The sequence below is a fragment of the Salvia splendens genome, chromosome 7 (genome assembly GCF_004379255.2).
Source record: "Salvia splendens isolate huo1 chromosome 7, SspV2, whole genome shotgun sequence".
Classification (NCBI taxonomy): Eukaryota; Viridiplantae; Streptophyta; class Magnoliopsida; order Lamiales; family Lamiaceae; genus Salvia; species Salvia splendens.
Window position 1 is genome coordinate 15,082,377 of NC_056038.1, and position 12,592 is coordinate 15,094,968.

General features: G+C 42.5%; 2 protein-coding genes across 2 annotated transcripts; both read right to left on the reverse strand.

The window, feature by feature from the left end:
* Positions 1-284: 284 nt before the first annotated feature.
* On the reverse strand, positions 285-2,250 carry LOC121810464 (retinitis pigmentosa 1-like 1 protein). Its single transcript, XM_042211230.1, has 2 exons — positions 1,321-2,250; positions 285-923 (listed from the first exon to the last, which is right to left on the reverse strand). The coding sequence occupies exons 1-2, from the start codon at positions 2,248-2,250 to the stop codon at positions 285-287; spliced, it is 1,569 nt and encodes a 522-aa protein (XP_042067164.1).
* Positions 2,251-7,829: 5,579 nt separating this feature from the next.
* LOC121810465 lies at positions 7,830-8,789 on the reverse strand. Its single transcript, XM_042211231.1, has one exon. It carries the CDS (start codon positions 8,787-8,789, stop codon positions 7,830-7,832), a length of 960 nt encoding a protein of 319 aa, XP_042067165.1.
* Positions 8,790-12,592: the final 3,803 nt, after the last annotated feature.

Consider the following 12,592-nt stretch of genomic DNA (forward strand, 5'->3'; position numbering starts at 1 on the left):
GACATAGACCAAACGGAGGATGTGATATTCGATGCAATCTGCTCTGGATGTTATTGGTTGGAAAGCTTCGGTGCCCCTTGGAACCATCTCTTCCCAGGCGGCTTGGTGATTGAAGGATGGGATATCTTTGGGAAGACCGATGTCTCTCCCAAACCATTCAACTTCTTGGTCCGGAGTGTACATGCCTTGAAACGGAAAGAAGTGAAGAACTCTTGGGCCAATTCTATTGGTATTTTTGGCATGCTCAGATCCAAAAACCAATCAAATCCTATTCCCGTAATGTACTACATGAATTCTCCTACTCCTTGTAGCTTCTCCAGGGCGAGTTGGTGCAGCTGCCTTCCAGACCTTGCTTTCTTGCTCGACTCTACCCTTGCTGCACACTCCTTTGTTGTTTGGGGATCGTCGAATGTGATCATTCGTCCTAACAAATTGTTGTCCAGACGGACATGCATCCTCTCGAAATGTACTCCGGTCATCTCAGGTCCCCGCTCAGTCGCACTCCTCACCCCATAATGCCTTCGCTTAGAGCTGCGCACCAACCTCAGCGCCTCATCTTCGTCGGCCTCCTGCCTTTCTTCTCGAATCACCAAGGTTGATGAGGCCTGCCTTGGCTTCTTTTTCATGGGGATAGCGATGGCTTTCCCCTTTATCTTCCGCTCTCTGCTTTCTCTTTCACTTTCCTCTACCTCGGCAAGCGGTTCTGACTCCCCAGAGCTAGGCTGCACGTCCGTAGGTGTGAAGATGACATCATCTTCCTCTTCCGGTTCTTCATCAATCAGGAGTCTCCTTCTATGATGTGAGGCTCCAACCGCACTTCTTACTGGGCTATCCACATTTTCACTTACTCTCTGTCTAGGGGTTTCCCTCGGTTGTTCCCCTTCAGACCTCTTTCCCGAGGTCTCTTCTCTGGCTGGCCTCCGCTGATAAGTCAGGACGGCAGCGGCCTCTGGTCGATCAGCCTCATCACCGGGAGGTAGACGTCCCCAAACCGAACCTAACCGTTCGAACCGGCCCGGATCCGTCACCGGCGGTTCCGAACCGGATCGGTTCAGGTTCCAATTGTGCGCAAACCGTAAATGGCGGTTCAAAACTGCCGGTTTCGTCGGAACTGCCAGTTCTGAACCGGCGGTTCCGGAGGCTTTTCAGGCCTATTTCCGACCTACACACTAGGCATTTCAGAAACCGTCAGCTGAACCGCCGATTTTCATCAGAAACCGTTGACGAGACCGGCGGTTCCGTCAAAACCACCGGTTTTTCAAAAATTTAAATTTTTGAATTTTTTTTATTTAATTTAATCACATTTTCCCATATAAATACCCCCTTCTTTTTCACTGGGATAGCGATGGCTTTCCCCTTTATCTTCCGCTTTCTCCTTTCTCTTTCATTTTCCTCTACCTCGGCAAGCGGTTCTGGCTTCTCAGAGCTAGGCTGCGCGTCCGTAGGTGCGAAAATGACATCATCTTTCTCTTCCGGTTCTTCATCAATCAGGAGTCTCATTCTATGTTGTGAGGCTCCAGCCGCACTTCTTGCTGGGCTATCCACATTTTCCCTTATTCTCTGTCTAGGGGTTTCCCTCAGTTGTTCCCCTTCACACCTCTTTCCCGAGGTCTCTTCTCTGGCTGGCCTCCGCTGATAAGTCAGGACGGCAGCAGCCTTTGGTCGAGCAGCCTCATCACCGGGAAGCACCTTTTCAGTATTATCCTCTTCATCCGTCACAATCACCACCTCCCTACGATCCAGTGCAGTTATGCTTGTTGCAATGCCCTCAGCGGGGCTTGTTTCCACCCTCTCAGTAGGGTTCTCCTCCTTATTCATCTCCATACCTCTCTCAAAATCCTGTGCATCAACATCCAATTCCATTCTTTTGGCTTCAGACATAGTTAAAGCCAGTTTCCTCTCTACCTCCTCTGTAGTAAGCAATGTTTGTTCTGCTTCCATAGTAGCAACACCCTCAGCACCATGTTCCTCAGTGTTCATCTTAGTTTCTTCCTTCTCTCTATCAGCAGTTACACGATGTTGGTCGACCTCTTCTCCCTGCTCCACTGCTTCAACTATTCTCATTTCCCCCTCCCTCTCAGCCTCGTTTAACTCCAATGTCCCCTCACTATTTGTTTCCGAGATTTCAGGATCGCTGGTGGACGGTGGAATAGAATGGATTTGTTGCATGGAGGCAGGAGGTGGTGGAGTGGCTTCTATTTGGGCTAAGACCGAAGCAGGGTCTACCTCTTTGTTCAGCGATCGTATCATCTTCATAAGCTATTCTCTGGAAAATGTAAGGGTAGAAATCGGTCGGAATCGCTTTCAGAGACACCAGGTGCTAAATTGGTCGGAATCGCTTTCAACCTTTTGACTTCCCACCGTAGAGACCTCGAACTGCCGGCAGATTTGGTCGCGGAAGTACTTCCTTGAGCTTTTGATGACTTTCCTTCCATTTCTCTCGGTGGAATTGTGGTGGATTTCGGAGCTATGGTTTGCTTTTACCGGAATCTGCATAGAGAAATCGTGGTGAGAATTTTGGGGAGTAGTTAGGGGAGTGGAGTACGGGAGGTTCAAATAATACTATTCTATTCGCGACCCTTCGGTTTCCCTCCAAAATTCTCCGTTTCTCCCCTTTTTTCCCTACACGTGCTGGTCACCTCCTTTTTGACACTTAGTGAAAATTAAAAAATTTTATCTAGAAACCTGGGAATCCAGACCACAGGATCAAGTAAGAATTGAAGTCTTGCAAGTGGCCACGTTGTACCTTGATCCACTCAGTATGAATTCCCGAAAATATTTTTTTTGTTTTTAAGAGAATTTTCACTTTGTTTGGATTTTCATTTTAAAACTTATAAAGACACTATTTACAACTACTTACAAGTCTGTAAACATTCTAGAGATTCACTTGATCGATTCATGATTCGACATGCTTAGTTCAACTGATCAAATGGATCACCTAGAACATTTACTAACTGATCAATTTAGGCGAACACACCTGGTGTGCGCAGTGAATTTCTTCCACTTTGCGCACCATCGAGTTTTCCTAAAAGGTTTCACACGGTGACCATTGACCATATAAGGAGAAGATTTTGGGTCACTTCCCTAAAGTTCTACTACCCCGTTCGCTCTTAGACCAACGATGGTGTAAGGTCCCGTCCACTTGGATTTCAACTTCCCAGGCATCAATTTGAGTCTTGACTGGAACAACAACACCTTCTGTTCAACTTGCAACTCCTTCTACCACAGGTTCTTGTCATGCCACATCTTAGTTTTTTCCTTATACCACATGGCTGCATTGTATGATTCCAATCTGAGTTCCTCCAACTCCTACAGTTGGAGCTTCCTTTCCTCAGCACAAACTTGAGGTAGCATGTTCACTTCTTTGACTGCTCAGTAAGCCTTATGTTCAATACCCACAGGAAGATGACACATTTTTCCAAAAACCAGTCTGTATGGTGACATGCCGGTCGGAGTTTTGTAAGCGGTACGATTAGCCCACAAGGCATCGTCCAACATCTTGCTCCAGTCCTTCCTCGAAGGACTCACTGTTTTCTCTAGAATACTCTTGATTTCTCTGTTCGAAATCTCTGCTTGCCCATTGCTTTGTGGAAGATATGGGGTGGACAAACGGTGGTTAACCCCGTACTTCTTCATGAGAGCCTCAATTGTGCGATTGCAAAAATGAGTACCTTTGGTCTGAGATTATGGCTCTGGGAATTCCATACCTGCTGAAAATGGTTGATTTCAAAAACATTGCGACCTCTTTAGCCTCACAGGTTACAGTTGCCTTAGCCTCCACCCATTTGGACACATAATCTACCACGACCAGAATGTAAGAGTTCCCATAGGATGAAGGAAAAGGGCATATAAATCCATCCCCCAAACATCAAAGATCTCACAAACCACAATGGGTACTTGCGGAATTTCATCTTTAGCAGAAATTCTCCTAGTTAACTGACATCAGTTATAGTAGCTTGATCGGAGACTAAGACTTGTGTGCGTGTGTGCAAAGTGCAGATCAAACAGGTCCAGAGAATTCACTCGACCGCTAGGCTAGGAACTCCCTAAACTATTTGTCTGTGTCGTTGGGATACACTCAATTGCTATCAAAACCTTAACCCATTTACTATTGGCTAGTATAGGGTAGTAAGGATCGATCCCACAGAGATGGAAGGGGTAAGCAAGTGTTCAGATGACTTGGAAGGGGTTGGCTGCAGCCATGCAACTCATGGGTTAAGACTTGTTTAACTACTAGACTTGGAGGAAATTAAAAAGTGACTATCCTATCTGTTAGACCTAGGGAACAGAAAAAGTACGTATGCATGCATGAGTAACAGAAATGAAGATTAACTAGAGAAACTCAACAACTAAACTACTAGACCAGATAAACAGATTTCCAAAATCAGCTAGACAATGCGTAACATGCAGTGGGGACCATTTTCCCGAATTAGCTATGATGACAGAAGAGTTGCAGAAAGTATTCAACACTAGTGACAGATTTGACTCCTAACTAACTTTACATTCATCTTCTCCAACAATCTAAATAAACAGAGGCGAAACAGAGCATCAAGCATATGAAAACAGAGCAATCACAAATCCGACTTCAAACATTACGATCAAACACAAAATGACTAGATCTAAACTACTAGACCGAGCGAAACAAGCAGAAAACAGTAAACATCCATAACCATGCAAATTTCAGAACATCACGACTTAGATCCACAACTTCATACAATAATTCAACTCCAATACGTCAAACCCATACTCCTCAATTCCGATTCAACTGATTCAACAACAAATCAACTCCAATCAACCCGATCTCAACTCCAAATCAAACATCAATTGCGAAAAGCATCCAAATAAGTAAACACCAACAATCAAAACGTCAGAATGAGCTAAACAGAAAATATAAACTTCCATAACTACGATATTTAAGGTTCAACACGGAAATCATAAACGCCGAGGTTCTAAAACGACAAAGTCTCGGCTCAAAACGATAGAAAATAGGAAATTGTATCTTCGCCCTTCACAAGGACGGTGTTACACCACAGAAATTGAACTAGGCTGCCACGAATTCCCAGAATTTAGCCCATAAAGCTAAGTGCGCAGAGAAATATGTGTGTGAAGTGATGAGCTAAGAGCGAAAAATGAATATGATAAGTGATGATGCCTCTCTTCATGTTTTGTCTTTATTTATAGCTGAGGCTAGAATTTCTAGGGTAATTTCTATGTTGATTTTTCGATTTTGCCCTCCTAGAAAGTCCTTCAAAAGATGCTTTTCTGCCCACAGCTGCTTCCGTAATCCCCTTGGTCAGGCTGCAAGCTGGCTTCTTCACTCAATTTTCCTCGGTTTCCACTGCCTGGTAGATTTTCCATCCGTTTCCTTGACCTGGCAGATTCTCTACGCACCTTAACTTAAAACGTGTATTAGTTCATAGAAATCATAGAATTTAACCCCATAACCGATGCATGAAATTGGTCTTATCAATCGGCTACATCTTCTGCAGAACTCATAGGCATCCTTGTGTAGATTCGGCCAATAGAAACCGCTGTCTAGAACATTCCTGGCTGTTTTCTTTGGCCCGAAATGACCTCCACAGGTGAGAGAGTGGCAATGAACCAATATGCCTTCTTGATCCCACTCAGGGATGCACCTCCTAATGACTTGATTAACTCCCATCTTCCATAAATAAGTGTCATCCCAAAAGTAGTACTTTGCTTCGCTCTTGATCTTCAACCTTTGAGCTCTAGTCACCTCTGGTGTAGAGGGCAACTCTCCCGTTGCCAAATAATTTGCCAAGTCGGCAAACCATGGTTCAGCTTGTCTCTTGCTGACCTCATTCTAAAATGCCTCTGGATCAGTTGAGTCGAGCACATCCATCAGACTGATCAAGACAGTTGATCCCTTGGCATAGTATAGATGTTCTTCCAGAAAAGCATCGGGAATATCTTCCTTATCTTTCCCTTGAATTATTCTACTGAAATGATCAGCTACCTTATTCTCTGTTCCTGCCTTATCTTTCGCCTCCCAGTGGAACTCTTGCAACAGTAATACCCAACGGATCATTCTGGGGTTTGACTCCTTTTTTGCCAGCAAGTACTTGATTGTTGCTTGATCAGTATACACAATAACTTAGGATCCAAGTAGATAAGGGCAAAATTTTTCAAAAGAGTACACAATGGCCATCATTTCCTTCTCCGTTGTATCATAGTTCTGTTGGGTTTGGTTCAAAGCTTCGAAGCATAGAAAATGACGTAACTCTTCCCATCGATTCTGTGGCCTAAGAATGCTCCCACTGCAAAATCACTAGCATCGCACATCACCTCAAAGTGGTGATTCCAATCAGAGGCTCTGATAATTGGGGCTGAAACAAGTTGATCTTTCAGAAGTTGGAAAGCTTTCTGGCATGCTTCATAAAAAATGAACTCCACATCATTCTTGAGGAGATGGGTTAACGGTTGAGCTATCCTTGCAAAGTCTCTAATAAACCTCCTATAGAACCCAGCATATCCCAGAAAAGCTCGAATTTCTTTCTGATTCGTGGGAAACGACAGTTTGTTAATCACCTCCACTTTAGCCTTGTCGACTTGTATACCCTTCTCTGATACAACATGTCCTAAGACAATTCCTTCGGGGACCATAAAGTGGCATTTCTCAAAATTCAATACCAGATTTTTCTCCTGACATCTCTGCAATACCAAATCCAGATTACCCAGGCAAGATTCGAAAGAGTTTCCCTAGACGGTGAAGTCACCATGAAGATTTCGATGCATTGTTCTAACAAATCAGAGAAGATACTAATCATACACCTTTGAAAAGTTCCTGGTGCATTGCACAGGCCAAACGACATTCTTCTGTAAGCATATGTTCCAAAGGGGCAGGTGAAAGATGTCTTTTCCTGATCTTCAGGATCCACATATATCTGGAAGTACCCACTATAACCATCCAGGAAGCAAAAGTACTGCTTACCTGCTAGTCTTTCAAGCATCTGGTCAATGAAAGGTAATGGAAAATGATCCTTTCAGAGAAGCTTCGTTCAATTTACGATAATCAATGCACATTCTCCAACCCGTGACCAACCTCGTGGGCACTAACTCATTCTTGGCATTCTTCACTACTTGTATTCCAGACCTTTTGGGCACCATGTGCACTGGACTGACCCACTTGCTATCTGGGTTAGAGTAGATGATTCCCAAAGCTAGCAGTTTAAGAACCTGCTTCAGAACTTCCTCTCTCATATTAGGTTTCAACTTCATCTGTTGCTCTTGGTGGGCCTTGGCACCTTCATCTGTTACTGGAAATGTCTCTTCGTCTCCCAGATAAGTGTACTTAAAATCTGGGGGCAGTGTCTTCAACTCCTTCTTAGGTGAGATTTCCTCTTGAGGTAGTGGGTTTTTCTCCATGTTCTTTGCTGCAAGTTCTCCAAAATCAGGCAATTTCTCCAAACTGTTCAGTTGAGCGGGGTCACTTGATCCATTAGAATTTGGCTTCTGACAAAACCCCATTATTGCATTATTTATCTCCTCATCAGTCAAGTTCTGTGTCATCAGCATCTCGCACCATTCAACGACTTCCCCTTCAATTGAGTCGCTCAGTTCAGTAGCTGCAAGTTGCTCCTGCAAAAGTTCAGTCTCAAGAAATTCTTGGACTAATGGGTAAATCACGTCCAAACAGTGCAGATTTTTAGTATCCAATGGCTTCTTCATAGCTTCATCGATATTGAAGGTGAATTTTTCTCCATGGTAGTCTAAGCAAATTGTACCATCGCTCACATCAATTATAGTTTTTTGCAGCCTGCAAGAATGACCTTCCCAATAACACTCCACTTGACTCGCCGGCTTCAGACTCATTCATACGGACCACATGAAAATCTGTAGGGGTAAAGGAAATCATGTACCCTTACAATCACATTCTCCAGTACTCCTTCAGGACTGATACATGACCTATCTGCGAGCTGGATGACCACCTTTGTATCCACTAATCTGACTCCAGTCAATTTCTTATAAACTGAGAAAGGCAGCACATTAATAGAAGCTCCCAGATCACACATGGCATGCTCAATTTTAAAATCTCCGATGATGATGGGTAGCGTGAACATCTCGGGATCAGTCCTCTTGGAACGAAGTCTCTTCTTCTGGATTACAGCAGACACACTTTCTTCGATCACAATCTTCCCATCAGCTTTAGCTTTTCCAACAATGAAGTCTTTGATAAACCTACTAAACGGGGGTAGCTCTAGTGCTTGTAGAAAAGGCAGATTAATCTCAAGTTTGCAAAAAATCTCCATGAAGTCGGTTGGATCCTCCTTCTTCCTCTTGACCTCCCCTCTATAGGGGTATGGTTTAGTATGCTTGACCGCATTGCTAGAGCCATCATTGGAGGTTTCACCCTCACGCCTTTTTATTTCTTCAACTGGCTCATCCTCTTCTTGATCAATCGGTAGTGGGTCAACTAACTGAGGCAGTGGTTTTTCTGCCTCATTCAGAGGATTCTCTTCATGGTTCTCTCTTCTATTTCCTTCCGGGATTAGCTCTTCGCTTCCTTTTTCTGCCCTTCCTAAAGGCTCAGCATAATCCTTCCCTGATCGCAAAGTGATTTTGCTAATGTTGGCTCTGTCAGGCATCTTTACAGTAGCAGAGATCCGGCCATCATGTCCACGTATCTCATTCAAAGTTGTGGCCATCTGAGAGAGCTGTTTAGTAAGCATATCCATAGCCGCTTTCTGCTCTTGTTGGGCATCTTGTATCAGAAGCACCAGATCGTTATTGGCTTGCATATTCCCCAGGATGTGCTGTTGAGAACTCATTAAATCCCCCACTAAGTGATCTATGCGCTTAGGCAATTTGGAATTTGGCTGGCTCGGATTGACTCCCGACGGATGGTTTGACGTAGACCTCTATCCATGATGGATGTTTCCATGTTGCCCTTGATTACCGTGTTGTTGTGATTGGGTGTTCTTATTGCTGTTTTGGTATCCTCTCTGGTGTGGTGGAACGTAGGAAACCATCTATTATTTTGATTCCGGTTTGGCCAATTAGGTTAGTTCCCTTGTCCCCTGTTATTGTTCCAGTTGTTTTGCCCATCATGATTACGATTTTGCCACTGGGGTTGCGCTTTGGACTGTGGTGGATAATTGATGGCTGGGTGTTGTTGATAACTTAGCACTGGTGGTTGTTGGTAGGTGATACCTGGTGGTGGTGGTGGTGGTGGTGGAGCTGTGTTCAGCTCTGCCCACCTAAAATTGGGATGATCCCACCATGGGGCATCCTTAATCTTCCAAGGATTCCAGTTACTATTTTGATTCAAGTTCCCAACAGCATTCACCTATGCTTGAAAATCCTGCTCTCATGGAGGTCCATAACCGGAATAACTTTCCTCTTGACTCGATGTAGAATTCACTTTCTCCGCTGGAACAGATGGATTGTTTTTCTCCATGGCAGTCAGTATTGCCTTCTCCAACCTATTCTTCCGGGCTTCCATCCTATCTTCAGTTGTTTCTGTAGTTGTATTTGCTGCTACTCGTCTCATTATCAGGGCTCTAGGAGTGTCATAAGCCTTTTTGGCATTGACCAGCCTATCAAGGACCCTTTTTGCTTCACTCACCTTCAACTTAGAAAAATCACCGCCACTTGAGGAATTCATCAAATCCTTACTCTCGGGTATCATTCCTTCATAAAAATTGTTGAATTCTCTCTCCAATTAGCTGCGTTATTCCAGCGCCCAAAGTTCATGCCTCGGTACATAAACTGAAAAGGAAAATTAAAGAATTAAAAATATGTACACCAAGTATCACAAACACATGCACATATAACGCCATCCATCCCCGGTAACGACGCCATTTGAAACGACCTAAATCTCAGAGTCATGCATGCAGATCAAATCAAGCACATAGAGTTCACGCACTTGATCAAGTTAACCAGTCAATGGATCAAGCAAGCTACTATCAGGTCGTTGTTATGCAAACAGAGAGACTTAGGGCTTTCAAGACCTTAACCCACAATACTATAAACTAGTAAAGGGAAGTAAGGGTCGAATCCCTCAAGGACAGAGGCGTGTCGAGTTGTGTTCGGGACATTGGGGGTTTTGGCTGCAGCCACGCTTTCCAGTGGATTAAGAATTGGACTAAATACTAAACTGATCAACTTACTAAACTAAACGGATCAGCTAAACTAGACAGACTCAGAACCAAATAACATACTGGATTGATCAACTAAACTGCTAACGAGATGGTACTTCTATCAAAACTAACTAGGGACCACTGATACAACTAAATGCAATACTAAAAGCTGAAAACAATGAAAACGTGACATGGACTGCAACTCTAACCAACTACGACCTTCTTTTTCGCTAAGAAACTAAATAAAACAACTACTGCAAATTTAAACAGAGCAGCTAACATGAAAACAGAAGACAGACAAATTAAAAAACAGATCCATGCAAATCAAACATAAACAAAGCAGATCTATAGCATCTATCCTAATCTCAAGCAAGTTGACGGACTAAAACTCAGATCTAACTACGAGAAATCGGAAACAGTACGGCTAACCATTATCAGAACAGAATCTAACTCAAAGACCATCAACTCCAAACCAGCATGCATCACAAACTCCATCTTAGACTCAGATCTAAATTTTAACAACTAAATAATGCAGATCTTACTTAAACTCAGAACAGGACTAAAACTAAACAAAAGAAACGAAATCAGAGAACATCAGATCCAAAACAACTTGCATTCCATTTCATAAACGATCTTCAATGACCAAAACAAAAAACATAATTCTCTCTCCAATTAGCTGCGTTATTCTAGCGCCCAAAGTTCAGGCCTCGGTACATAAACTGAAAAGGAAAATTAAAGAATTAAAAATATGTACACCAAGTATCACAAATACATGCACATATAACGCCATCCATCCCCGGCAACGGCGCCATTTGAAACGACCTAAATCTCAGAGTCATGCATGCAGATCAAATCAAGCACATAGAGTTCACGCACTTGATCAAGTTAACCAGTCAATGGATCAAGCAAGCTACTATCAGGTCGTTGGTTATGCAAACAGAGAGACTTAGGGCTTTCAAGAACTTAACCCACAATACTATAAACTAGTAAAGGGAAGTAAGGGTCGAATCCCTCAAGGACAGAGGCGTGTCGAGTTATGTTCGGGACATTGGGGGTTTTGGCTGCAGCCACGTTTTCCATGGGTTAAGAATTGGACTAAATACTAAACTGATCAACTTATTAAACTAAACGGATCAGCTAAACTAGACAGACTCAGAACCAAGTAACATACTGGATTGATCAACTAAACTGCTATCGAGATGGTACATCTATCAAAACTAACTAGGGACCACTGACACAGCTAAATGCACTACTAAAAGCTGAAAACAATGAAAAGGTGACATGGACTGCTACTCTAACCAACTACGACCTTCTTCTTTGCTAAGAAACTAAATGAAACAACTACTGCAAATTTAAACAGAGCAGCTAACATGACAACAGAAGACATGCAAATTAAAACACAGATCCATGCAAATCAAACATAAATAAAGCAGATCTATAGTATCTATCCTAATCTCATGCAAGTTGACGGACTAAAACTCAGATCTAACTATGAGAAATCGGAAACAGAACGGCTAACCATTATTAGAACATAATCTAACTCTAAGATCATCAACTCCAAACCAGCATGCATCACAAACTCCATCTTAGACTCAGATCTAAATTTTAACAACTAAATAATGCAGATCTAACTTAAACTCAGAACAGAACTAAAACTAAACAAAAGAAACGAAATCAAAGAACATCAGATCCAAAACAACTTGCATTGAAAACTCCATTTCATAAACGATCTTCAATGTCCAAAACAAAAAATAGAATTCTGAACTCAAATGCTAAGATCGATCAACAAACGGAAAATAACTAGAGTTACTAAAAGTAAAACATCAAAAACAATTAAGATTCGGAAAGGATAAACTGAAAACTAAGTAACAATGTTTTGACCCCTCGGGGTGTAAAGGAAACACAAACGATGAAAAGGCTCTTGGTAAACATAGCTCCCTTTTCCCTTGATGAGGAAGAAGAGAGAGATGTAGTGATAGAACGTTGACTCCAGTGACTGAGGATGATTGCGAACTCTCTCCAAAAGGCCCTATCTTCTGTGTGCATTCTCTCCACTATTTATAGGCTTGCCTTGGGCACAAATCCCTAGGGTAAGCTCATCCTGATTTGACATTAATGCCCTTGAGATAATATCTTTCTTCTCTCTCCTATGACTCTGTTAGGGTTTTGTATACTAGAAATCACCTTTCGAGTGATTGGATACTGTAAAACTCGAATGGTTATTTTCCAATAAATGCAACAGATTATTTTTGTCATAATGTTGTTATGTTTTACATTTAATGGTTGTTTATTGCATATTTAAATGTATGAGCAAACGTAACAAAGTCTAAGTCTTTGTTTTAGTAGACCGGTTGTGGGCGTCGTCTAATTTAACGTAACACGGTCAGTTCTAAACAAAGAAAAATAAGAATTTCACAACCTAGATAGGCCTAGACTACCTATCGCAAAAGGTTGCAATGTCAGTCCAATTATTTCTAAACCTTATTGAAATA

Excerpts from the sequence above, each read along its gene's own strand:
- LOC121810464 (XM_042211230.1), bottom strand. The coding sequence starts at position 2,250 with ATGATACGATCGCTGAACAAAGAGGTAGACCCTGCTTCGGTCTTAGCC. Across the intron at positions 924-1,320 it reads TCCCAGTGAAAAAGAAGGGG|CGGAGGCCAGCCAGAGAAGA; the intron begins GTATTTATATGG and ends CTGACTTATCAG.
- LOC121810465 (XM_042211231.1), bottom strand. The coding sequence starts at position 8,789 with ATGAGTTCTCAACAGCACATCCTGGGGAATATGCAAGCCAATAACGAT.